The 26,095-nt window shown below is 44.3% G+C and overlaps 5 protein-coding genes across 8 annotated transcripts; 3 read left to right on the top strand and 2 right to left on the bottom strand.

Annotated features, from left to right (window-relative positions):
• Positions 1–2,551: 2,551 nt before the first annotated feature.
• On the bottom strand, positions 2,552–18,414 carry dnajb11 (DnaJ heat shock protein family (Hsp40) member B11). Of its 3 annotated transcripts, none has more exons than XM_076110689.1 (11): positions 15,118–15,740; positions 6,989–11,882; positions 6,411–6,567; positions 5,716–5,813; positions 5,220–5,352; positions 4,919–5,061; positions 4,504–4,586; positions 4,367–4,424; positions 4,158–4,269; positions 3,856–4,015; positions 2,552–3,684 (listed from the first exon to the last, which is right to left on the bottom strand). In XM_076110689.1, the coding sequence occupies exons 2-11, from the start codon at positions 7,060–7,062 to the stop codon at positions 3,620–3,622; spliced, it is 1,083 nt and encodes a 360-aa protein (XP_075966804.1). In that variant the 5' UTR covers positions 7,063–11,882; positions 15,118–15,740; the 3' UTR covers positions 2,552–3,619. The 3 variants fall into 3 exon arrangements, 2 of the variants coding, with proteins under 2 accessions (XP_075966804.1, XP_075966813.1); XM_076110698.1 differs by lacking the exon at positions 15,118–15,740 and adding an exon at positions 14,292–14,904; XR_012959277.1 differs by lacking the exons at positions 2,552–3,684; positions 3,856–4,015; positions 4,158–4,269; ... (4 more) ...; positions 5,716–5,813; positions 6,411–6,567 and adding exons at positions 16,948–17,083; positions 17,169–17,356; positions 17,532–17,629; positions 17,717–17,962; positions 18,121–18,414 and having other exon boundaries at positions 8,495–11,882; positions 15,118–16,711.
• Positions 6,858–13,406, top strand: tbccd1 (TBCC domain containing 1). The gene is made up of 9 exons (XM_076110651.1): positions 6,858–8,327; positions 8,836–8,900; positions 8,993–9,259; positions 9,437–9,595; positions 9,785–9,901; positions 10,164–10,413; positions 10,555–10,741; positions 10,823–11,341; positions 11,752–13,406. Exons 2-9 carry the CDS (start codon positions 8,838–8,840, stop codon positions 11,963–11,965), a joined length of 1,776 nt encoding a protein of 591 aa, XP_075966766.1. The 5' UTR covers positions 6,858–8,327; positions 8,836–8,837; the 3' UTR covers positions 11,966–13,406.
• Positions 13,519–16,235, top strand: crygs2 (crystallin, gamma S2). The gene is made up of 3 exons (XM_076110744.1): positions 13,519–14,689; positions 15,040–15,282; positions 15,845–16,235. The coding sequence occupies exons 1-3, from the start codon at positions 14,681–14,683 to the stop codon at positions 16,115–16,117; spliced, it is 525 nt and encodes a 174-aa protein (XP_075966859.1). The 5' UTR covers positions 13,519–14,680; the 3' UTR covers positions 16,118–16,235.
• Positions 18,297–21,435, bottom strand: lcmt2 (leucine carboxyl methyltransferase 2). The gene is made up of 9 exons (XM_076110710.1): positions 20,678–21,435; positions 19,999–20,123; positions 19,750–19,831; positions 19,436–19,616; positions 19,193–19,349; positions 18,827–19,020; positions 18,613–18,720; positions 18,422–18,509; positions 18,297–18,348 (listed from the first exon to the last, which is right to left on the bottom strand). The coding sequence occupies exons 1-7, from the start codon at positions 20,741–20,743 to the stop codon at positions 18,623–18,625; spliced, it is 903 nt and encodes a 300-aa protein (XP_075966825.1). The 5' UTR covers positions 20,744–21,435; the 3' UTR covers positions 18,297–18,348; positions 18,422–18,509; positions 18,613–18,622.
• rab5b (RAB5B, member RAS oncogene family) lies at positions 21,110–26,069 on the top strand. Of its 2 annotated transcripts, none has more exons than XM_076110732.1 (6): positions 21,110–21,267; positions 21,985–22,279; positions 22,389–22,540; positions 22,932–23,054; positions 23,547–23,640; positions 24,065–26,069. In XM_076110732.1, the coding sequence occupies exons 2-6, from the start codon at positions 22,114–22,116 to the stop codon at positions 24,178–24,180; spliced, it is 651 nt and encodes a 216-aa protein (XP_075966847.1). In that variant the 5' UTR covers positions 21,110–21,267; positions 21,985–22,113; the 3' UTR covers positions 24,181–26,069. The 2 variants fall into 2 exon arrangements, with proteins under 2 accessions (XP_075966847.1, XP_075966837.1); XM_076110722.1 differs by lacking the exon at positions 21,110–21,267 and adding an exon at positions 21,320–21,621.
• Positions 26,070–26,095: the final 26 nt, after the last annotated feature.

The following is a 26,095-nucleotide window of genomic DNA, read 5'->3' as shown; positions in this document are numbered from 1 at the left end:
TCAAAACACCCATTGGCGCCGCCAACACACACACACACACACACACAGATTGCTCAATTAGCCCTCCTTTAGCCTGCGCCTCTCTTAACCCTGCAGCTATGCTTATAAGTCATTACTCTCAGGGTCAAGTGTGATCCCTGTGCTTATCTGCATCAACAACTGGCAAGTGCAGGCGTACTCTTGCACACACACACACACAACACACTCATACTACACGCTCATACTACTCTGGTGAGTGTTGTGGGTAATAAAAAGTGATTTAGAGAGGGATTTGATTGAAGAGGCAATACTGCCCTCATGTGCTCCGAAATTTGTAATTACAAGTGGTTAAAAGATATTATTTGTGGACGACTGGTAGAATCCCCGACATAACTCAGCCTGGCCTCTCTCCTCAGAGCCCGCATCTCACAGAGAGGGTCACACACAGTCACCTCTTATGGAGTTTCTCACCGATCCACAGGCTGAACAGACAACATGGACATTTTGTTCAGGTGCTGGATCCTAAAATTGGAAATGTGAGCTGTTTTGTGTAAAATAGGAATTGCAGCAGTCTGGCGGATCCGGCTCCTGCACAGACTTTAACTTTGTGTGCTACTGCGGCCTTTAAAAAGGTCTGACTGTCCCCGGTTCTATCAGGACGTAACAACTGTGAGGTGAAACAGTGAGATGTTTTATCTGAGCTGGATCACAAAGCGTCTCCTCTCTCTGGAGCCTCTTCAGTCTTGAAAATGACTCCGGGATGTTGTGGTGGGCCCGGGGAGGAAACTCCCTTCACCACAGCCCTGCTATCTCTGTGGGAGTTCATTATACACACAGACCGGCCACACACATGAATGCACGCACAGAAACACACATGCAATACACACACACATTCATAAGCACATGTTGTATGTACGATACGCACACATGCATGATCTATTGTGGGAGATTGTTACACACACAGAGAGTCTGTGACATGAACACTGGTGGGATGTGTACACCATTCACCACACCATAAACTTACCATCATGAATATGTTTCTGTGGACATCCCCTGCTCCACCCATGCAGACAGACTCCTCCACCCACAAGGTGTGTGGGGGGGGGGGGGGGGTCTTTGATGGCAGCCGTTACTGTAAAACTGTTGGAGAAGTAAAACCACTGAGGGGTCACAGGGTCAAGACATGTTGGGGGTAGTCCTCCTGTCACATGGACCACACATACACACGTTAGTACACCTACACATAATGCACTATCTAGCTCCCAGCCTTAAAGCTGCATTAATTCATATTTTATAATGCTAAACGTTCTGTCATGTTCACCAGCTAGTTGCTAACTAACCGTTTGGTGCTGGATAGGTAGCTTTTTGGCTGAAGAAGACTACGAGTTGAAGAATTGGGAAAAATGTCAAATCCACAAAAAGTTATTACTTTGGGGTTCCTCTCTATGGAGTGTTTCAGCAAATTATTTTAGAGTTGTGGTCCACATTTTTGTCTCTGCTTTCTGCAAATGGCAGCAGCAAAAAAAGCTGATAACCGTCGGACAACGTTATCAACTATCGGGTGAATATAGTGGAATATATAAAGGTGCTAGATTCTAAATTCGAAGTGTACAGCCTCCAAAAGGTTCTCAACATGGCGACAGTTGAGCCAGTGGCTAGCAGCTAACGGTGCTAACAACACAAACAGTGCAAAAAATGGCGTTATCAGCTGTAACCTCCATATGAGAGCAGTGTAGAGCGGCGGCCATGAGCTAGCTAGCTAGTGGGGCACGCTCACATGCACTAAAACAGTTTTAGTGCATGTGAGCGTGCGGACAAACATTTTAGTGCGTTTTAGTAAAACGCACTAAAATGTTTGTCAGGTAGCCAGAAACTTTTTTTTCTGCTTCTGCTGGATGTGTAAATAGGCATTTAGCTGAAGCTCTATAAGGTGATAATGTGTCAAGTGTGTGTTTACAGCTTATAGTGTCCCCAGGCAGACAAAAACAAATCTGTTAATGCAGGTTAAAACATCATCTCCCGCCTAAACCCTTAACAGGCAAAATGTATCCACCCTCACAAAACTGTTCACTTTCAAGGTCTAACAATGAAATTACTCCTCACAAACACAATATACATGAGCATAAACTGATGCAGGTTTTCAGCTTGAAGTAAGTAATTGCTCTCATAAATCTGCTCCGGCACTAGTTTAAAAAAATGGTGCTTTGAATGTTGTGTCTCAGGAAACCTTACATTTACTGATTGTTACAAATCCTTAAATCTAAACCATAATAATTTAACAAATTGGAAACAATTTGACAAATCTGTAGCCTGTTGATTGGCATATTAATACAAGTAATGTTCTTTAAATCAGAAATGTATTTGTTCCCCAAAACCAATGAAACCCCTCTCATATTGAGGGATTTTTTATTATTTTGGTCAGAGTTAGACATTTCAGGATGTGCTACCTGACTCCTGGCTCAGCTCAGGGAAAGTAAAGTCCAGCACTGCAGCTTGGAGGTCATGGTTCCTCACTAATGGCCAATGACTAGACTGATGCCATCTGCTGGTGAATCCGGGGTATGACATCTCATCAGAATTTGTAGAAATCTTTATTTATAATCGTCAGTCAAAAGTACATCATCCCCCCCTAAGGCCATGACACTCTCATAATATCGGGAGGCAGCGTTGCAGTCGGTAGTAAAAACAGAGGGAAGTAAAATCCTAAAACCGCGTTATAAACCAAATGGTTGCCAGTCAGGAGAAACAGCATCAGTGATGCTGATTCTCTATGGTGTGAGGTCCCTTTGATTTAAATGTATTCAGCCCAGGCAGGGAGAGTGTCGAAGGAGTGTCAAACTAAATGTTCCTAGTGGCGCTGGAGGACGTTCACCTCATTCCTCCCAAAAAAAAAAGAAAAAAAAAAAAAAGTCACCGTTTAATTTAAGAGGTCAACTCTGGTCACAGTGAACGTGGGGGTTGTGCATTGCGGACAGTTCTCCCGTTGCAACGTGTAAACAGACAAGTAAGAGCCAACATAAATTTGAAAAACTAAAACACAACAAACAGATGCGCTTTGTACTTCCCTATTTACAAAGTATTATTGAACAAGAGTCTGACCAGAACAAAAATAATATGTTTCGTCAGTCAAAAAGGTGAAGCTGTTACACTCGTAAAACTAATAATAATAAAAAAAAAAAAAAAATGTCTTGCACAGGTTGAAAGTTGTTCAAACGTTGTTAAGGGCTTTTCTTCTTCAGCAGATGTACACAGAAAGGTACAGTGACTGACACATTAGCAGATTAAGTTCACTCGGAGAGAAATAAGGATTTAGCTTTTTAAAATAAACAAAAAGAAAAGGCCTTATTGCAATATAATTTGGGGACAAAAAAAAGGTAAACAAAGATACGGCATCCTTTACATTTATACACTTCAAATAAAACACCTGCAATTGTGCCACTGCTGTCAAAATGTAGAGCATTAAAAACAAATTGGGTTCAAGCCACCCTGAGAACGATCTGAAAATAATAAATACACCCTGGCCAGAATCATGGAGCACAGTCTTGTTGATTGAAGATGTGTGTGTGTGTGTGTGTGTGTGTGTATGTATGTATGTGTGTCAGAGACAGATAACTCAGTCCAAGCTGTGTGTGTTGGTGCGCTAGAATCCTTGGAGTCCATTATAAACCTTCTGCACAGAGCCCTGCTTCAGAAGACCCCGGATACCTGCAACAGCAGAACGATCACTGTTAACAGCAGCATATCGAAAATAATGTATACACATTTTCAAACATCAGACAAGCTACAAAAATGTGCTGTGAAATAAAGTAACTTTTCTCCCAACACTGATCCTTCCAGGACAAATGTCCCAACACGTCCCTGAACCTTCATCCTCACCATCTTTCTGCTGGTCGTCGAGCTGCGTCTGAGGAAACTCCACATCGAAGGAGATGATGAGGGAACCTCGGATGTTGATGTTGTCAAAGTTTGGCAGGCCTTCTCCCTTCTTCCACATTCGAGCACCGGGCTTTGTGATCTTGTCCCTCACTATATGGACCTGTGAGGCAAAGACGGATGCAACGACTCAAGTCAACTGGCAAATTCACATACACCTCTTTTTAGTTGTTCCCCAACTTTACATTGCCAGGCTCTAATAGAGTGACAGCGAATAAGAAAATGATACCAGGTATGTACAGTACCTTGTGTCCGTCCAAATGTTCGATGTCCATCTCAAAGCCCACCAGTGCCTCCACCAGGGAGATGGTGACGTTTGTGTACAGGTCGTCTCCTCTGCGCTCAAACACAGGATGTCTAAAAAGAAAAAGCATCACGTTACCGTTTGTCACTGGTCTAATATTCTGCATTTGTGTTGCAAATGACAGACTCAATAAACACAGCCTGTTCATACTTTAGCACTTTGATGCGGAAGCGTAGATCTCCTGGTTCGCCGTCGATGTGAGGTTCCCCTGTGGTCACGAATAAAGACGTTAATAACAGGTCATATTTAAAAACACTGGATATATAATAAGCTTCGCGTAGATTTACCTTCTCCAATGAAAGGGTACTCCATTTCATCTCGGACTCCTTGTTCAATTTCTACCTCCAAGGTTCTCTCTTCATTTACCAGCCTGTAGTGAACAGTACATAATAAATAAAACAAGTGCTGCGATAATAGCCGTGTACAACGTCTTTCCCAAATGTTATCACACCTCTGATATACACTCAGTTTCCATTTATTTAGTACACCTAGCTATACAAATATAATACAATGCCAGCTACAGTGGGACTTTGTGCTTCTGTGTCCTGCACCATTTTGTTCAGAGTTGGGGGTACATTTGAGGTTTTCATCAGCTATTGGGAACCAGAAGGACCCTTATAATCAAGCACCGTAGATACATCCGTTGCCATGATCAAGTCTGGGTTGTAATGAACAGGAGTTTGACCACCAGCAATGACTTACTTCACATTGGGACACTCGTCGCACACCATCTCCTGAGTCATCTGGAAGCGGCCGGGTCCGAGCTGCGTCGTCCTCATCTCCTGTCTGCAGTTACACTTCCTCTTGCCGGGGGCTTCTTTGGCTATAGGCTTGTTACGAACAACCTGTGCGACAAGGCAGACGATGAATCAGCACATTTTTGCAGTGTGACGGAACTTAAATGATGTCAATGTGTGTCAAATTAAAAACACGCAGTCGTGACACATTCCACTTAATATGATTAATAAGGTTGTTTATTTAGTGAGCAGGATTTCCCCCTCACCTCGACAAAGTTCCCAGAGTACACCTCTTCAAGCATGACCTCCAGGTCTAGTATGATGTCATTTCCTCTAGGGATATTCCTGTCCTGTTGCTGTCGATTGCCTCCAAACATGAACCCAAAGTCACCAAAGAAGCTACAGGAGGAGGACAAAGTATAGACATATACACAAAAACACAATTTAATTTGATTTAGCATCATTCCAAATTAAAAACTGTTTATTTGGAGCATGTTTGTAGCAAATATCGCAGAAACACATTTCCCTAAAGGGTTGATTCATCCTAATCACAAGTGGTATCTTTATCTCCATCTAGTTTTGGTTGAATTTATGTCTAAAGATTGAAAAATTCAATAAAAAGTAACATAAATCAGCAGCAACATTGTCACACTGACACAGAATCAGTATTCTCGATAATCCACGGCACACAATGTTAACAGTTTTGTTATTAAAACATGGTGAATGTGACTGTAAAAAATAATCTGAGCTCAAGAAACCAACCTGGAGAAGATATCGTTGTGTGAGCTGTGGTGACCCTCTTTGAGTCCATCTTCTCCGTACGCGTCGTACTGTTTCCTTTTCTCCTCATCTGAGAGCACCTAAAAAACAAACAACCCGTCAGTCACAGAACAAACAAATTTGACCTCAAACACCTTAACATGATTTTCATAGAAGAATATTCACAAAAGCAGTACTATTTGCATAACAGGGTTAATTAAATAAGATAAAACTATATTTATCCTGAAGGGAACAGCAGTTGCAGTACAAAGTAGGAAAGAGTGCCAGTGTGAAAATAGTAATAAAGGTGAAAGTACAAAATATACAATAAATAGACAAAATATACAGATACGGTATATAGATGTGGATAAGTAGTGGCATATAGCTGTAAATACTTAATTGTATCATACTATACATGTGTTTCTGTAATATTGTGTCCACTCCTTGTATATCAGCTCATACTGACTAATCACAGTTAGTTATTTCAAGAGCAATGTGAACATTTGTTAGAAGAAACACCTGCAGATCTTATCCGAGTCCCCTCCCATTTATCCACGTCTGGCTTTCCTGGCTGCCAGCTGTGCTTCGTCACAGCCAATCAGATGCGGCCACACGGTCTAGTCGACCAATCACAGTGGCCGTGCTGTTTTCCAACAACAAACCAAATAGCTAGCGTACAAAAGAGACTTTTGTATCACCTCATAAGCTGCTCCCAAGTCTGCAAATTTGTCTTGAGCTTTCGGGTCGTCTTGGTTTCTGTCGGGGTGTAACTGGAGAGCCAGCTTTCTGTAGGCCTTCTTGATGTCCCTGATTGATGCACTCTTAGTCACCCCCAAGATCTGGTAGAAATCTCGTCTACGAGAGAGGGGGGGGGGGGGGGGGTAACAAGGGACGACACACAGAGAGCAAAATGTACGTTACAAGACATGGCTGTAATGACATAGCACTGTTGTTTACAGGCTGAATTATGATGATAAACAGTAAACTAGCTAGCTAGGAGGAAGCCGGGTATAGCTTAGCTGCTATGAAGGCTAGCTCCTGGCTAACTAAGCTAGTTTGCCATTCAAAAAAAACAGCCGTTAAAGTGCTGTATATAAACACGAAGCTAGAAAACAACAAAACACAAAGAAAACTCTTATTAGCACGCTAGCTCTGTGTGTGTGAACCTGTTCTAGTCCACTCCACACACGTGAGACCTGGTCTGGACCAATCACAGTGAAACATGTGTACCACCTGGCGATGCTGTTCAAACTGTACGTCCAAGCACGAGACTTACCCAGCAAGCACCGCCGTGATAACGTAAAGAAGCAGACAGCAGACATTGCAGAGATTCATCCCTTTGGTAGCCATGGATTCCTTGTGTTTTGTAATCAGAAGTAGCAAAAAGAACAGCCGGCTTTTGAAGGTCTGGATCCCGGCTGCCCGTCACAAGCCTTCTTCCTCCTGTCGGAGAGAGCCCGCCCACTGGATGTCTCAGTCACACAAAAAAACCCGCCCTCCATTAAAGAAACATACTTCTTCTTCTTCTGGTTTTACGGCGGTTGGCATCCATCTTATTGGTACATTACCGCCACCTTCTGCTCCGGAGTGTGGACAAGCTTTACCCCCAAACAAACAAACCAAATAATAATAATACAAAAATAAATGAAAATAATACAGAAATAAAATAAAATAACCTTTAATAAACAGCAACTGGAACTTTTTTTTTTTTGCTGGCATAAGAATAATTTTTTTTCTCCTTTTTTCTGCCGGCAAAATTTTTTTTTTTAGGAATCTTTTTTTTTTTTGTTACCTTTTTTTTTTTTTGGCTTGCAGAAATGGGCTTCTATATGGGGAGCGCTCTTGTGCAGAGAAATTGTTCCTGTCAGTCCCCAACCTTTTTTTTTTTTTTGCTGGCTGAAATGGGCTTCCATACACACATGTTTCACATAAACAAGTAAAACTGCTTTGTTTGTTATGTCTATAGATTCGTCCATTTGTAATATAAAATGACCACTTGCCTTAATTCGAGCTGTGGTCTGTTGTTTGATGTCATCCGGCATGTCTTCAATTCGTCTACTTATAGTGTCATTTGACAGAGATATAGTTTTCAGTTTATCCTCTGCTGATATTAGCATCACAAGGCATTAATGCCAAATATTGTTAAGGAGTGCGAATAGATGGCACTCCGCTGCATAAAAAATCACCTTCAAAATAAAAGCACAGGATTTTTTTTTTTTTTTGCCAGGCTGAAAACGGTCTGCGACCCACTTTTGGTTCGCGACCCACCAGTTGAGAATCACTGAACTAGACAACCTGATCCACACTCCATGCCAGTTGGTGGCGGTAATGCACCAATTAATTGTTTGCCAACCGCAAAACCTTCAAAACAGAAGAAAGAAGAAGAAGAAGGAGAAAAAAAAGTCTAACGCGCGCCCCCGCGAGCTGCGCGCAACAGATGTCAGCTTTAGAGGAGAGGGCGCCAAATAGGAAGAACGGGTAGACGTGAGAAAGGTCTGCCTCTAATCACAACAAACCGGGTCAACGACAGGACTCGTTTCTCGTCTTTACTTTCACTTATGAGTGACCCGTCGAGACGGAACCTCGCGGTGCCTGGACGAAGACAGAGGCTGAAAGTAAGAGCAAAGACACGGTCGTCTCCTAGTCCTCCTTTTGCCTTATTAGCCGTGCTAGCTAACGGTAGCTAAGTTAGCAAACTTGATGTTATGATGCTAAAGTCAGGTGTTGATGACATGAGCAGTCAGTTGCCAGGAGAGCATTACAGGAGGTATCTGCCACCATGTTAAATGAACGACAGACGGATTTTATTGTGTTATTAACCGTGCAATATCTATAACTCTTACATCCACTATTACATGAATACCAGCTTTGTTGTCATTGTGTTTAGCTGTATGTTTCTTTTATCTGTACCCATAATTTGCCATTAAAGCTGGTTCATATTCATGGTTGTGCACTTGTATGGTCATCTCTATAACATACAGACAGGCTGCTCCTCAGCTCTCATCAGTTAATCTCTACATTTAATGTTTCTGTAATGCAAAAAAATGACAGCGTGATATTCTTGCATGTCAGTCTATCATGTGTCTGACTTTCTCATCTTTTTTTTATGTCCTTTCTTTTCAGACATGGAGGCAGACAGTGTGAGCATATGGCCACGCATGGAGCCCTTCTTAGTGGGTGCCCTGCAGGTGAGCATACTCTTCCCATCTCTATTTAATGTAAAGATGTCACCCAGTGAATGCAAATGTAAAATAACTGGAATGAATGTTTTTTTTTGTAGGTGGCTCCCTTCTCCAAGCTCAGCTTGCACTATCTGCGCAAGATGGCGATCTACGTGCGAACGCGGGACGGCTGCTTCCCCGCTTTGGGCTGGCCCATGTGGAGGCATATCGCCTGTGGAAAACTACAGCTTCCAGAAGACCTAGCGTGGCTCTATTTTGAGACCTTTGACCTGCTTATAGGCCACACTCCAGAGGAGAGGCTGGAGTGGGCAGAGTGTCTTTCCCAGTGCTCTTCCAAAAGCGAGGTGGATCAACAAAGGAACAAGGTAAAAAAAAAACACCAACCTATTTACTACCTGCTATCTCATTGTTTCACATGACCTGTTTTTGACTCTTTATTATTGTGTTCTTCCCCAGGCAGAGGTTATTGTTGTTGTACCCTGCTCTCACATTTCTAGTCTGAGCTATTGATATGCACACCATCTTTCTCCTTTCCACTCCAGCTGTCTGTGGACACACTGCAGTTCCTCCTCTTCCTCTTCATCCAGCAGGTGAACCGCGTGTCTCTGCGCACCTCTCTGATCGGTGAAGAGTGGCCCAGTCATCGCACCCGCTCCCCCTCTCCATCAGACCGAGAGGCCAAGACCAGCTCTCAGAACAAGGTCCTTGTTACTGTCGAGGGCAAGAGAAACATTATTCCATGCTTTGCACTATCCTGTTATTCAGATTACTACCTATTGCCCAGTGGGAAGCATCTACACGATCCCGTTTAAAGCGCGAATGTTATAGTCTTCTCTCGGTTCTTCGTGATGTGCCACTCATAGTCCTTTTGTTGCTGTTTGGTTCCGCAGAACTGGGATGATCAGGCTCACCTATCATTTGTGAAAAGCCATCTAGCTGAGATTCTGGAGCTGCTGGTGGAGCCTGGCCAGCTGTCACAGTCTGGACAGGCCCTCAGAGATTGCCAGGTCTGTGGACACATCCGGTGTTACTTTACAGCAAACCAACGTAAAGCAGCTATAAGCAATTTGTTAAGATGATTCAAATGACAAAGAGGTCTCGCCTAGTAATGAAACTACACAGAATTATCACCCGAATCTGCAGGTCCCCTTGGCTTTACTTACATTGTTTTGCTTACAGAATAGCCACTATAATCATATGTACTTTGTTTTCATTTTGACTGAAATAAAACTCTCAAACAAATTACTATTCACGTCTGTGTTCTGCCAGATATCCCTGGAGGCTGTGCGGAGCCTGGGTCTGCTCCTGGAGGGCTCGGTCGGCCACGGCAGAGCGGTTCAGCCCGTCCACAGGCTGCTGACCAAAGGTCCGCTCCAGACACAAGCCGGCTACTCCCCGATCAGCCACTCCTTCGGCCTGCACAAGCTCCTCTCGTGTCTCCAGCAGAGCCTCACACTCAACCCCTTTGGGATGACCGCCTGCCTGTGCTCAGGCAAGAAACTAGCCTGGGCTCAACAAGGTATCCTAAAATCTCCTGGAATGAAGTTTTATGTACAGCCATTTTGAGGGGAAGGAGTTAAAAGTCAGGGTGTGTGTTAAGTGTTCTTTCTACCTGTCGGTCTACATTTCTTTGACTTTGTTCTCCGTTTGTGCCTTCCAGTGGAGGGATCCATGAAGAGAGCCAAGATAGCCCGAAACACCCACACGGCTCCTCCTGGCAGTAAGATGGTGCTGATGTCGCAAGTCTTCAAACAGACGCTGGCGAAAACCTCAGACAAGCTGACCGGTGCCAACATCAAAATCCACCGATGCTCGGAGGCCTTCATTTACCTTCTCTCACCTCTCAGGTAGGATTAGCTTCCATGGATAAAGCTTGTGTTGTGGACTTTTTATGGGCTCATCCGTCATGGGTTGTGTTGCATCTCCAGATCAGTCAGTATGGACAAATGCCGTGACTGCACGGTGGTCCTGGGTCCTGTTGAGACCAGCGTCCACATCCACAGCTGCCAGAACCTGCGGGTGGTGTGTGTGGCCGGCAGGATTGCCGTCGGAGTCTCGTCGCGTTGCACCATCCTCGCCTTGACGCCCACCCGCCCCTTGCTCCTCCCGGGAAACACAGACATTACACTGGGGCCTTTCCACACGTTCTACCCCTCCCTGGAGGATCACATGGCCAGCGTGGGGCTGGCTGTAGTCCCCAATGCCTGGGATCAGCCCTTGCTTCTGGGGAACGAGGGCCTCGTCAACACGTCGTCCAACCCGGACCCCGCCTGCTACCGCCTGCTGCCCCCGGCTGAGTTCCACACGCTGGTTGTGCCTTTCCAGACGGAGGGCGACACGTGTGAGGTGCCGGGGGGACTGCCTCCTCCGTATCAGGCAGCACTCGATGAAAAGCAGAGGAGGATTCAGAACTGGCAGAAGACTGTGATGGCGGCCCGGCTGAACAAGTGAGTCGCAAATCGGACCGTCTTCACATCATTATTAAAAGAAGTGGAATCATTTGATAGACTTTCTAATAAACATGCACGTGTAAAAGAAATATGCTTCAATAGTCGGCGCACTATTTGAATCAGTGGAAAGTTACAACAGGCCAGCCGTTTTAAAAAATCAATAAGATTGTGAGTTAGCCACTCAGTTCAGTGATGGCATGTTGTGAGAAAACTTGCTCGAGGGGCTCTACACTCTACCTGACCCTGAACAACAGGGAACAACATCACAGGATGCCATTCCATGAGGGGAAAGAAATGATTGGTTTCTACATCACAGCATTTTAACGCTAATCTCTCCCACATCCTAAACTCTCTCCTGCTCCGTAGTTCACGTCTGTTGTAACCGATTCCTCGTTTGTGTTCTCAAGGGAGCAGAAGCGGCAGTTCCAGGAGTTGGTGGAGGTCAAGTTCCACGAGTGGCTTCTGGAGACGGGGCACAGGCAGGAACTCGACAGCCTCATCCCACCCACGATGGCCTCTTTGAAGGACTCCAGTGGGCCTGAAACAGAGACGCCCCGAGTTAACGATGCCAAACACATGAGGAATGGACGGGCAGAGAGACCGTCGCCTATGGCCTGTTGAACTGTTGGTTTCGCCTCGTCCGGGTCTTAAGGTAGCATGAGCTACATGTGGTTCTTAACAAGCAGAGGAGTATGTTTACTGCGAGTGTTACTGTACGGTATGTTACACCTTACTCTGGTAAGTCTGGAGCTGTTGATCCAGCTTTTATTGCAGCTTACGGCCCACTCGTTGAGTGGAAGGCTGGTGTGGGCTGTTCTATACAAGTCCATCTAAAGAAAAACATGTCTAAGCCAAGTAAGGAGTGGATTGGCATGTTGTAAAACAACATCGCTACAGACACACAGGGTGTAGCATCTGCAAAGTCACCTCAGGCTTTGAAGGGACAGTGTTGGAGATTAGGGTTTACAGCTGAACGTCATCTTTTGGAGACAAATTCTAAATCTGAGTTGAGGAGGACCAAAGCACTGACTGGCTGTGACGGGCTAGACACCTGTCAGTCATGCATGTGTTCTCTTGAAGCATCAATAGCACTTAAATGTAGTAATGATTCTATATCCATCTTTAGTCCGACGCTGTGGCTCATTGTGGTCGCGTTCCTGGAGAACCACGACTGCTGTGAACTCTTCGGAGGGTTTCTCACCATTTCTTCCCAAACTGTGCGCACATATATTAACTATGCGCTATTTTCTGTTTAAAAAAAAAAAAAGGTTGGCACGTGCATTTAAAGATGGAGAAGATAGATGCTAAATGAATGCAGCTCTTTGGGTATTAAGGACTTATTGGTGCTCCTAGTTACTAGCTCAGGTCATAGTGTTTCTGGTGTGTTGAGAGAATATAATAAATGGCAATCAAGTGTTTTCCATTATGGGGGGAAAAAAAGGAAGGAATATTAACATAATTTATTACAGGTACATGATTGCACTGTCCAAACTGTCATATTGTATGAAGGTAGAGCGTAAGTCAACAACACTTGACATTTATTGCGGACTTGTCAGATGCAGATTTGCCAAATGAGGCTAAATTGAACAAACCTTTGGTCCGTCTGCAGAACTGTTGCTGTCTAAACGTATGTTTATTTTTGTATTCATTCCCCTGTATGTATACTTTATCATTATAGTAAGAATATTTTTCATAAATCTACTTTGCCTCCAGAACCTTTTTTAGGATTTAATACCGCCAAGTGTACTTAGGCGCATTAGCTTCCTGTTTGCACTCATTACAGCCTGCTGAGCTTCTGCACACTGAGACACATTGCATAGAACTGCTGCGTGTGTATTCGGGGCATTTCAATTATTTAAGGGAAGATTGACTTAAAGAAAACTAACTGTTAAAATGCTAATACACAACAGAATATTACTGTAAGTTTTCAGAAATGCTGGTATGTGTGTCTTCCTTCTAAAGACGCGATAACACTGTAAAATGCCTTACTGCTGGAACAATATATGAAGAGCACAATATAGGTGGTGATTGTTTAAAAAATGAATTAAAGTTTTGACTAAAACCAGGCGGCTTATTGTTTTGATTCTGTCGTTACATTTGGACGAAGCAATACGCTCAAAATATTTGGTATGAGAATTCTTCTGTTCATAAATAAATACATTGAAATGAATTCCAATCTTACAGAAGTACTATTTGTTGTATCTGTGCTAATGCAACACTTCCAGTGGTGGAATGTAACTAAGTACATTTACTCAAGTACTGTATTTAAGTACAATTTTGAGGTACTTGTACTTTAGTTGAGCATTTTGATTATATGCTTTATACATCTGAGGTACATATTGTACTTTTACTCCATTAATCTGACAGTTTTAGTTACTTTACAGATTCAGATTATTAACACAACATTAATAAATACACTTATATTATTCAAGCTACTCGGCAGTCTATAAAGTAAATAATATGAGCTCCACCTTTACCAACTGCAACATTAATGCATGAATAATAATAATCCAGTACATTAATATAGTATATATTATTAAATGGGACATTCTGCATAATCAACACATTTACTTTTAAGTGTATTATTTTTTGAACTTTTACTTGTAGAGTATTTATACACCAGTACTTTAAGTAAAATAACTTTGTACTACTTCCATCACTGCTTAAAACCTTAGTTACTTGTATTTTACTTGAGTATTCCTGTTTTTTGCCGCTTTGCACCACTTGTTACTCAACCAGCATTGTTAAAACTTCCTTTGTTGTTAAAAACTTTACATACAAAATGCATATTAAGGTTATAAACTATGATGCATAGTTATAAATAATTAAGTAAAGCAAGATTCTGCATGAAAATGGATGTATTTGTAGTAATAATTCAATATACAATATTGACACTGCTGGATTCCTCCATAAGGCAGCAATAAGTCAGGAGTTGGCAGGTCCTCACCAGTTGGGGGCAAGCTGCTGGAGCTGGCATATGTGACATGGTGCAAGAGCCGGAGCGGGGGGGCGGCGGCGGGTGGGCACTGGACCCAGCCAGTAGAGAAGTGGGGTCAATGGACGCTTACCATGCCCGGCCATTATGCCGTAATCCTTCCTCGCTTTTCTGGAAAAACTGAATAGCACTAGAATCACTGACTCATTTTTTGGATCTCATTTTCATGACAAAGCGATTGTTCCCCTTTTGCCTCCACCGTTGCAGTTTATAAACGTGGGAACACGGGGATATAAAGGGACCGGTGAGGGGCCGGTGCAACAATCGAGACCTCAGGGGAACCACCACCACCACCACCATACCTTAACATAACCAGGGCCATCCCTCACATTCGATCCAAGATGGGCAGGGTGAGTTAAGGCAAAGTGGGACTGGCATCGACAAAGAGTCCGGTAACACTGCAGCATGGAGGTTAAGAGTGAATGTGTGGGTTTAAAGTAGTGGACAGAGCTGTAAATGAGACCCTCTCTGTGGGAATATTGGGGTTTGAACCCTTTTTTGCAGTCGAGGTGTTGATTGATTTTCAGCTGGAGGTTAAAGCTGCACTCTCCATTGGAGAGACCAAAAGAATGCTTTTCAAGGCTTATTTGTAAGGTTTGTGTGATAAAACAGTCAAATCTGACCTTTCTAAGTCCGAACAAAGACAATGTGAAAAGTGGACGAGAGATAAGACTCCCATGTGCTGTCCTTCCCCTCTCAGATTGTCTTCTACGAGGACAAGAACTTCCAGGGACGTCGCTATGAGTGCGACAGCGACTGCTCGGACTTCCACGCCTACCTGAGCCGCTGCAACTCCATCCGGGTAGAGAGTGGGGCCTGGGTGGTGTACGAACGGCCCAACTACATGGGCTACCAGTATGTCCTGAGCCGGGGGGAGTACCCAGACTACCAGCGCTGGATGGGCCTCAACGACCGCCTCAGCTCCTGCAAGATGGTCCACTTCGTAAGTCGGCCATCGTCTGTGATCTGAACTGTGTGAACACTTTTTGTTGAATGTTGAACGAACCACTAACCTCTTCTTTGTGGGTTTATGAACCTGAGGTTGTTTGGTGAGCTGATGAAAGCCACAGTGGGCACAGGAGAGAAACAAAGTGATCACAGAGGTCATGCTGTGGTGTTGATGACCGCAGGGCTTTGTCGATGGAGACCAATACGTGGGGGTCAGTCCATTAGTGTGATCGGGCCTTAGTTCAACTGACCCACAGCCTGCAGCCAGATCCAGGGATGCCACGTTCATACAAAAATCAATCTAGTTTGTACAGGCTGCATGTGTACAGTTTTGCACAACAAAAACAATGACAGGTGGTGATGGGAAGCCGGTTATCTAATAGACGTGGTCCACACTATAACCACGATGAGCCTATTTACAGATGCAAATCCCATCTCTCTATACATCCCCATCCCCTCTTCTGTCCCAACCCCCTGCACTAACGACCACTCTCCGTCTATCTCCCACTTACACCCCCTACCATCCTCTCCCCCTGCTTCCTCCCGTCACCCTCCAGACCAGCGGGACCCTGTACAAAATGCAGCTGTATGAGAAGGCAGACTTCGGGGGCCAGGCCTTCGAGGCCATAGAGGACTGCCCCTCTCTCCTGGAGAAGTTCCGCTGGAGGGAGGTCAACTCCTGTAAGATCTTCGACGGCTGGTGGGTCTTCTACGAGCACCCCAACTACCGCGGACGCCAGTACTTCCTGGAGAAGGGGGAGTACCGCAAGCCTGGCGACTGGGGTGCCGTCAGTCCTACGGTCCAGTCCTTCAGGCGCTTCACTGAATGATTTAACCTCCATCCAAAACGTTGAAAGAAAATAACCTAAAAAGTTGATATTTTACTTTAATTTTAATTGACTATTTTGTGATTTGAAACTGAGGTCTCACAAATAAAAAAAAACTGTCCAGTAAGCAGACTGAAGACATTTCTTTGGCTTTTCTATACATGAGTTGTTTAATGTCTTTTGAACCTTCTCGGTTTAGAGCTACTTTCCTTCAGGAACTTTCATTTTGTGTTGATTTTGACAAGTGGTAATGTTTCTGAGCACCAGAGTGTGCTCAGAAACATTTTTAATTTTTGAGTTTAATAGTCTGCCCTTTGCAGTCCTGGTTCTCCCGGGCCTCGCTTCCCTCCAGCGGGCCCAGCAATACGGCCTGGCCCTCCAGTAGCATGGTCCAGCAGCTTTCACAGTTTCATAGAAACACTTTGAGGTACGTCATCCCAGTGCAGGTCTGAGGTCCACAGTGACGGGCTGAAGGTTGAAGTGAGTCCCAAAAGAGAAACAGTTTCCCCCCCCACCCATCAGGAGCAGCTCTGGTTCTTCCGAGTCCGTCAGCTCAGAGCAGAACGAGTGGAGCATCAGCGGCCAGGGCACCGAGGTCTAGAGATGGCAGAGATTTATCTGTTAGTATCTTGTTCATTAGGTCTATCCTGAGGCTATATGATCAATGAAAATGCATTGCTAAGATATACCTTTCTATGTAGCAACTGATGCCACTTTTCAGGCAACAAACTCAGGCCTTCACAACCAGAGGTAGATGTATCAATACAGTAAAAAACACTGACTTTCGCTTAAAACTATAGCTGTGAAATCTGATCGAATGCATGTTAACTGACCGTGTCCAGACTGAACTCCACACTGCTGCGCGTGGTGAGGTGGATCATGACGACACCTGGTACACCGTCTGAATGCAGCCAGACTCCACCAACCACAACCAGCTTTTCACCAATCACATGGGCAGAGTGAGAGTACCTAAAAACAAAGTACAAACTTCAGGCCATGGTCTTTTTTCAACCTGAATGAAGTGAAAGTCGTTGGCTTTTTGAAAGCTACAGACCTGGGAACAGGAGGGGGCTGCAGCTCTATTCTCTCCCAGGAGAAGCCTCCGTCAGTTGGCCTTAACACCGCTGTGTCCCCCAGTGGAACTCCCCTTCTGTCTAACCCTCCAAACACCACCACACCTCCCTGATACGAACATGCTGAGTGGGAATGACGGGCCTCTGGTGCTGCGCCCTCTAATGGGATCTGTAAATAATACACACACACACACACACACACATATGTGGTGAATGCCACAAATTGTCTTAAATCACTCGTAAGTGCCACTTAAAAATAAACCTTTTTAATGTAATTTAAAGTGGTGAGAGACAAGATAATTTGTGTGTGATATTAAAAAACTATTTAAAAAGATAACACAAACCTCAGTCCAGTGCTGCTGGTCTAGACACAGGAAGTAGCCGTCACCCAGAGCTGCCTCCGATTCATTCTTTCCACCAAACACAAACAGAAAGCTTTTGCCTGCAGAAAAAAAAATGAGAGCTTTGTTATAATATATAAGATATGAAATAAATATGAACATGAAAGAGACTTCCTGTTTCATCTCACCTTTGTGACTGACACTAGTAGCCGTGTGCCTCCATCTTGGCGCTGGTGCATCACCTGTACAGACCATCTGCTCCACACAAAGTGTCCCCGTGTCTCCGTCCTCTGAGTCGAGAGGACCGAGTGGACCACGGGTGTCCAGGGTTACTCTTAGAAGGCCTCTGGTTGGGTTAAGTGGGGAGGAGCGGCCACCGTATACCGCGAGTCCTCCTCCAGGAAGAGAGGTAGCGGTGTGGTAGAGTCGAACACCTGGGAGAAGCCAACACAGCTAAATTAGTCTCATTTTACTTGCACAATTTTGATAATAAAGCTAGAAAGAAAATAGTAATGGTAATGATTTTGTACAGATGCATGAATATTTAAGTTTAAGCCAAAACTAACATCATTTTTTTTGATTGTCCTCTCACCCAAATCTACTGGTGGTTCCACGCTGACAGACCTCCAGCCTTCCTGGCCCCGGAGGAGGATCCTAGTCACTGGCCTCCTGCCTCCTCTGCTGGAGCCTCCCGTTAGCAGGACTTGCCCCGGGCGCACCGAGGTGGAAGCCATCCCCAGCCCCTCCATAGCAACTGGTATGGTCTGCACACTGAGGGCTGTGGGGCTCCAAGATGGGCAAATAGATGCCGCTGGAGGAACTGACGCAAAGGATATGTTTGATGCAAGTGGGGGCAGTGGTTTTGGAACAGAGGGAAATTAAGTGATAGCTACCTGGAGCATGCGTGAGTAAAGCCTGTGCCAGCAAAGAGCCCTGGGACGCAGTAAGGATGAAGTAGTGTGAACATTTCTGGTGCCACTCCTGAGGGCAGACAGGTATACAGTCATCCTGTCAGATATCGTGACTAGGAAGTATGATTTTATACGACGGAGACAAATTAAGAAGATGAATTTCAACGGCTAACCTCATATTCGTCAAACGGCTCCAGGCTCTCCACTCTGCACCTCTCCTCCTCGGGGACCAGCCCGAGGTAGAAGTCGTTCACATCCAGACACACGCACTGCTCCCAGCCCTGAAGACAAAAACACCACGACGCTGTCTGATTAAACATTCGTACTACACAGAAAAACAGAAGCAATCAGCAAATATGACAAAACGTGTACATGCTGTCTGCGTACTGGCCTTGTCCAGGAACCGACGCCTCTGCGCCGCAGTGTCTGGGTATTGTCGAAGCGCGTGAAGAGTTGAATTTAGTTTCAGGAAATGATCTTGCATGATGCGACCAAAGGGATCCTGCGGATGTATCTGCTCGTACATAACGAACAGCGACTGAGGCAGGAGCTTTGCCACCCAACTGATGACAGCATCTGACCTGAAGACACACAATGTAAAACAAACATTCGCATTAGAGCTGTACAATTACAGCTAACACATGTTTATTTTGCTAGTTATTGTAATAATACAACTCAAGTACATGATTTTATATTATGCATACACCAAAGGGGTGATGTGGTCCCCTAAAAAGACCAAATTGCAGTCCTTACCGTTGTGTTTCCATGTAGGTGAGCACCACTTCAGAGAGAATTAGAGTCGGGGCAGCCCAGTCCAGACCAGCTGCACCCAGAGCCCCCTCCACCTGGGACTCCTCTCTAACATCCACCCCTAGCAGACGGTACTGACCACTGGACACGTATACGGGTCCTGAAGACACATGAAATGTAACACAACTTATATGACAAAGAAAATATCTTTGAATCTCAGTGATATGCGTGAGGGAAATGACCAACCTGTAGCAGGAGGTAAATGGGGTTCTAACATCCCCCTCAGTGTAATATTAGAATTAATCAGAGCAGCCTTGCGTCGGGTGACATCGGGAAAATCTACCTCAAACACAACAGCCCCGTCAAGTGCTTCATCTGCGTGCAGGCGAAAATACGCAGAGTCGAACCCTGCGCCCAAAGACAGAATCTAACAAAAAGGGGAAGATAATGAAAGAGGGAGTGAGGAAAATAAGACAAATGGTATCATGAATGATATCAAACACGCAACCCTTTCGTACTTTTTATTAAATATAGTGTTGAACAATATGCTGCTTTTTTACCTGTCTCCTGGGGCAGTTTTTAGTAACGTGTAGGAACCTTCTCACACAGTGGTCCACAGCTCTCCAGCGCACATAGTACCCCCTAAAACATACAAATACACTTAAGTTATTACAGTATGACTCCTGTATGTGGCGGTTCTTTGTCAGTGCATAAATGATGTCCATTTATTACACCACCACTGTCGATCAAGACCAACTACAGTGAGTGTGTTTTTGTGAGTTCAATACAGTGATTTAATCCCTGCTGACCTGTTGATGAGCGGGGCTCTCCTGGCCACTTTGCACACAAAGTGCTGGAGGAAGACATCCTGGAAGTAGCCCCGCGCTGCAGCGGACACCTTGCTCACCACACTGCTGTCGTTGGTGCCCTGTACCTGGATCAACAACAACGACACGGAGCCGTCATCACTGTAAATGCCTCAGCATGTGACCACATTGATTTACTCCTTGCCAGTGATGGAGGAAATATTCAGATTCTTTGCTTGAGTAAAAGTAAAAGTCCTCCATTGAAATTATTAAAATAACGTAGGTATTTTTTGGCAAAATGTACTTCTCAAAGTATCAGTGGAAGCAGAAAAATGCATGTTATACTATCATCAGCATCAGCTTTATATATATATATATATATATATATATATATATATATATATATATATATATATATATATATATATATATATATATGTACAAGATTATTAGATTATTACACATTATTGGATTACTAGTGTATTAATATACAGCACAAGTAGCATTGTTGCAAGCTGTCAATTAAATGTAGCGTGAGAAGTATATTCCCCTCTGAATTGCAGAAGAGTAGAAGTATACAGTGGCATGTAATAGAAATTGCATGCAAGTACAAGTACCTCAAGTTGTTCATACTTATATCAGGTTTATCTATAACGTTAGTGAATGAATGAATTAGACTTACCGCGGTGTCCTTTCCCTGCTTCTTTCTGTTAGACGTTGGCATAATGTCAAAAAGTCCAACACACATTCAACAGTGTATTATATAAATAGCAAAGTGTTTTTAAGTACTGAGAGGAGTCCACAGATCTAAACAATCCAAACATCCTTCATGTGGTAAAGACTTCCGAGTGCCTGCCTATCTGCGTTATAGCGCCCCCTGCGGCGTGGAGGCCACATGAGTATGACTCCCGTTCAAACGCCCCTTCAGACTATCAACACATTAAGGTTAACATGTTTGATTGCGGTGGTAATACGCTCGGCTGGGCCTTGATTAAACCTGGCGTTGTAAATTGAACATATCTTGTTTTCGGCTAATAAAAAAAAAGATAAAAGTGAGTCTAAATTAGTAAATTTAGTAGAAACTGAAGAATCTAAAAATGTGAAGTCACTGAACGGACCGTTAGGGAATGCGGTCAGGTTTGACAATGCGGCACGCAGGGCGCATGCGCCATTTTACAGGAAGTGTTAACATTTTTTCGTTTACCAGCTGATAGCCAAATTGTCAACAGTTAAGCTTGCGATACCTGCGCCGCTGAAACGACAGTTTATACGGTGAATATTCTTACATTTCCCTCTCTGTAGCTTTATGTCATTTAGACCAACGGCTAGTATTTGTGTGTTTAATTCGGCGTCGAAATATAAATGCAGTTTTGTGAGTGCGCTCAGTGCGGTGTCCCGTTAGCACATAACGCAAGATGATAAGGAGGATCTGGTGATGTGATAAGGCTGACAGAAGGAGTAACCTCAACGCTCGTGGGGACACACTGCAGCAATGCCAGACGCTATGTAACGAGACGTTGAGGTCCGATGTGTCCAATGATTAATGTGCTGCAGTGATGGACGTTTAGCATCCGTGTCTGTGGGAGACAGCAATTTGAGACGCAGCCTCCCAAGTTTCTCTGCATGGTAATGGGACACTGCTAGCAGCGGGACATATTATTCTCAGACATAACTCTGAATCAGTGAGCACAGAGGAGACATTCAGGGCTGGAGAAATGGCAAGCAATGCAGCTGCAGAGCAAGCATGCCTCAAAAATACTTCTCCTAAAAGGGGCTGTTGTTGAGAAAGAAAGACAATTGTTTGTAATGCAATGTGAGATGTGGACATAGAAGACATTCAGGGCTAGTACATGTAAAGAAGTTGGATTGCAAACTTGCAGCCCTCCTCTTAAAACTCCAATCTTTGGACTTTCTTGGAAATAAATAAAAGTGTGTATGAGGTGATCCGTGATGTAATCTTGCACCAAAACATTTCACTTCTTCATTCAGGCAGAGGTAAAGACATCATCAGCGAGAGTTGACTTACACTCAGGAAAGGCAGTGCAAGTGACTGAAGCATCCCCAGAAGCACCCATCTCCACCCCAGGGAGGAGGCCCAGCCCCCCCGCCGTCTCCAGTATGAGCTCCAGAGGGAGTGGAGGCCGCTCCAACGGCTCACTACCGCAGACCAAGATCTGCCAGTTCAAGCTGGTGCTGCTGGGCGACATGGCCGTGGGCAAGTCCAGCCTGGTGCTGCGCTTCGTCAAGGGACAGTTCGATGAGTTCCAGGAGACGACCATAGGAGGTGAATGTGGACTAAGGTTGTACGTTGTGTTGGTTTAAATGCTCATCAGGTGATTTTAAGAACACATGGTAACCTGTCATTTGTTTCCCCCCCCCCCCTACACGTCCAGCTGCGTTCCTGGCTCAGTCGGTGTGTCTAGACGACACCACAGTGAAGTTTGAGATCTGGGACACCGCAGGTCAAGAGCGATACCACAGCCTGGCTCCCATGTACTACCGCGGAGCTCAGGCTGCCATCGTTGTCTTTGACATCACCAAGCCGGTACAGTATGAACAGAGTCAAACCATTGGTTGTTTGTGTAGATCTGGGCTGTATTGACAACTGTTGTAGCCTGCAAAAGTGTTTGTCAGACAATTTATAGTGTATTTAAAGCAGGGAAAACAAGTACACAGAGAAATGATTTTACTAAACTGTAACGCAGCCTTTACGGCAATAACCTACATCACAATATTAGATCAAAACAGACAATCTGATAGCATACTACCCAGCTCTATGCATGCATGAACTTTAGGAAGAGAGCAGTCTGTCCTCTACCTGACAAATATGCTTCTGTTGATGTGTGACCCATGCACAGCCTCTATGCCCTCTGTCTGGTATTTACATGCGTGTTACTGGTTGATCTGACCTCGGTGCTGTGTGTGTGTTTGTGCAGGAGACTTTTGAGCGAGCCAAGGCCTGGGTGAAGGAGCTGCAGAGGCAGGCCAGTCCTAACATTGTTATTGCTCTGGCCGGGAACAAGGCCGACCTGGCAGAGAGGAGACTTGTGGATTTTGAGGTAAGACGCACCTGTCTAACCCCTGATTGGCTGTAACCTAACGAATAACTGCTGACGACAGGTGATGTGTGTTATTAATTCATATTATTGGCACGATGGGTGCTTTAAGTAGTCATAGTCATGTGTAAGGCTGGCATAGTTTGTGATGTTGGAGGACATCGCCAAAGCGTTTTCTTAAAGGTGCACTTCCTCACGCTTGTGTACTCAATTACAGAATGATTAGATAATCGGGCACAAGGATCTGTTATCATGCCTGTTTGGCTGCATTCATATGCTGCTGCTGAAGCTGTTATGAGTCAGCAGCTACCAGAACATGAACCTTATTTGTTGCAGAAGCTGCACGTGAGAGATGTGTCACAGGTCGAGCTCTACTGAGCTCCTGCTACCTGTAGATAAAAACACGTTTGCTCTTTTCAGCTTTAGGCTGTTTTTGTATTTTTTGAAATTACCGCTGATGTTTTATTTGTTTGTTTTGTGTGTTGTATGGAAAAGGAAGCCCAGACGTATGCTGAAGACACCAGCTTGCTCTTCATGGAGACCTCTGCTAAGACAGCCATGAACGTCAATGAGCTCTTTCTGGCTATTGGTGAGTCTTCTTTCATTTAAACCAAAAAAAACCTTTTATTTCGTAAGTCGTAGGAGTCATCACCCCCTCTTAAGAGATTATATGTTATATATCAGGCTGTTTGTCTGTTGGTTGGCAGCACGTCAAAAAGTTGAATTTGGTGGGAAATTAAGCCACGAGCCAATGAACAAGAGATTACATGTTGATGCTGATCTGGATCCAAGAATCTTTGAAAGGTTTACCAAATATTAGGAGATATGAGGAATACACATTTAAAAAAAATACTACAGGAATAAAAAAGAAAATATCAACAATATATTTGTATTTTTTTCCATAATTAATCCTTTGTTTTTATATTCTATGTGGATATATTCGCTCTCTGAGTTCTCTCTAGTTAGAAAGTCTGTTTTTTTTTTTAAATATGTAAAAATATATTTCTTTGTAGCAAAAAAGATGCCAAAAACAGACACCCAGAACCCTACACATGCAGCGCGGCACCGGGGGGTCAACCTCCAGGACCCAGACGCCCACTCTACTCGAGCCTGCTGCGGTGGGAACTAGACCTCCACGACTCCCACCAGTACTCCACCATCCACACCTCCACCTCCACCTCCACCACGGCCCTTCAACCAGCCCGCCTCCTTCAGCCAACCTACAGGGGGGGGCCTGATGCTGGGAAACACCGTATCCACTCACAACCCTTACCCTCCATTCATCCTCCTGTCAAAGCAGACAGAAATTCAGACACAGAAATTCGAAGGAGAGAATAAGAGGAAAGGAAGAGCAGACCGAGTTGGGAGGAGCAAGACGCAGAATGTTCCACATCTGTGTCCCTCGACCGACGGCTGCTGTTGGGAAGAGAACGAGGGGAGGTAGACGGAGGTCGAGAGGAGGAAAATATAGAAGACAGTGGCCTGTTGTAGTATTTAGCACTAATTTGTGAAGTTTCTTTCGTGTTCATCCCGACTTCAGTCACAGTCCTGATTGCGTAAAAAAAAAAAAAGCGTTCAAGAAACGAAAGGAGGAAAACAAAAAAGCCACATTTTGAGGTTGTGACTGTTTTCTTCTTCTACTTTCGTTGGAGCTTGCACCCGCTTGCTTTGCCTCGTCCTTAGACCTGAATCAATCACATCCCGCTGTGAATAATGCCACATGATGTACCCCTGGAATGATCCCATGGTGTGTAATACCTTCCATACGATCCATGGCACAGTCTGCTGAGCATAAGATCCATTTGTACGTATTTATTGTCCGTTGTTTTGACTTCTCTAGACCGCTCGTGTCTCAGAGGCACTCCTTCCACTCACACTTCTCCAAACTCTACAAAATTGCTGACTTTGCGTTGTGTTTCTCATCGATCCGTTCGGTCGGACAGACAGACTTGCTTGTTTCACTAAAAAGGTTGTTGTTGAAGTGCCGTGTTCCTAAAATATTTAGGGGTTTTAAACGCTTCAGTGCTCACGTGAAGCACCGATATGGACTTGATCTGAAGTGTGTGTGGTCACATGACTTTAATATTATGTATGAGCAGTAAACTGTTGACTAATTCCATGTCTGTAGCAGAGGACATATCCCTCAAACACAAAGTACTACTGCATCGGAAACAAGACTTACTAAATCCTTGTATTCAATAAAAAGCTTCATCTCACTTTTGGGTTATTACAGTGAGTGATGGTGCTAACTGTCGGAGCAGGAAATTTGGTCGTCCATCTACGGCTCTGGCCAGATTAGAGAAACGATCGGCTTCAGTTAAGTTGTATATTGGTGAAGAAATGAAAATGAGATCTTTTCTATAAACCTGTACGACGCCCTGCAGAACATCTGCCCGTCTCGTGTTCAACATGTCTCTTCTGTCCTCACGCTAAGCTGTTGGTGAACGTCTAATCCTAGCGATCTGAGATGGTTTTACTTCATTTAACTTACTGTGATGCTCTTCAAACGGAGCGGTGTGCTTCGGTTGCTGTCCAAGGCTCGGCTGAAGAAAATGGAGTGAATTGATGAAAACGCACACGAAAAAAAACAAAGTGCCTATTCCCGGGTTTCTTCTTCTGTGAATCATGTTTGTGTGCTTCGTAGGTGTGCAGGAATACTGTTCCCCTGATATTGGCTTGCACTCTAAACCAATACCGTGTCATTAGGCTATACTGTATCGGCTCTCTGTGTGGATGTAAAGACATCTTGTTGAATACACTGTATGTTGAATATTGTCTTCATTTTAATGAAAAGTGTCTGTGTTGATTTTAGCAGAGCACACTGGAATAGATCGTTTAAAAAAAGGACTCTTAATGTTATAAATCTGTTGGATTTAAACTCATGTTGGTGTCCAGGAAAATCTCTTGTTCGGCTTTATTTTCAGATTCACAAGCAGACCTGTGCGAGTGTCCTGTGCGATCGAGACTTCTCCATCAGCACTGTGAGTTTGTATAGTGTTCAATAAAGCTGTGAACGGACCTCTGAGTGCAGAATGCTGGTTGAA

The sequence above is a fragment of the Anarhichas minor genome, unplaced genomic scaffold, assembly GCF_050575085.1.
Source record: "Anarhichas minor isolate MPS153535 unplaced genomic scaffold, ASM5057508v1 ptg000004l, whole genome shotgun sequence".
Classification (NCBI taxonomy): Eukaryota; Metazoa; Chordata; class Actinopteri; order Perciformes; family Anarhichadidae; genus Anarhichas; species Anarhichas minor.
Note: the sequence above shows the minus strand (reverse complement) of the source record. Positions and strands in the feature narration are given on the sequence as shown.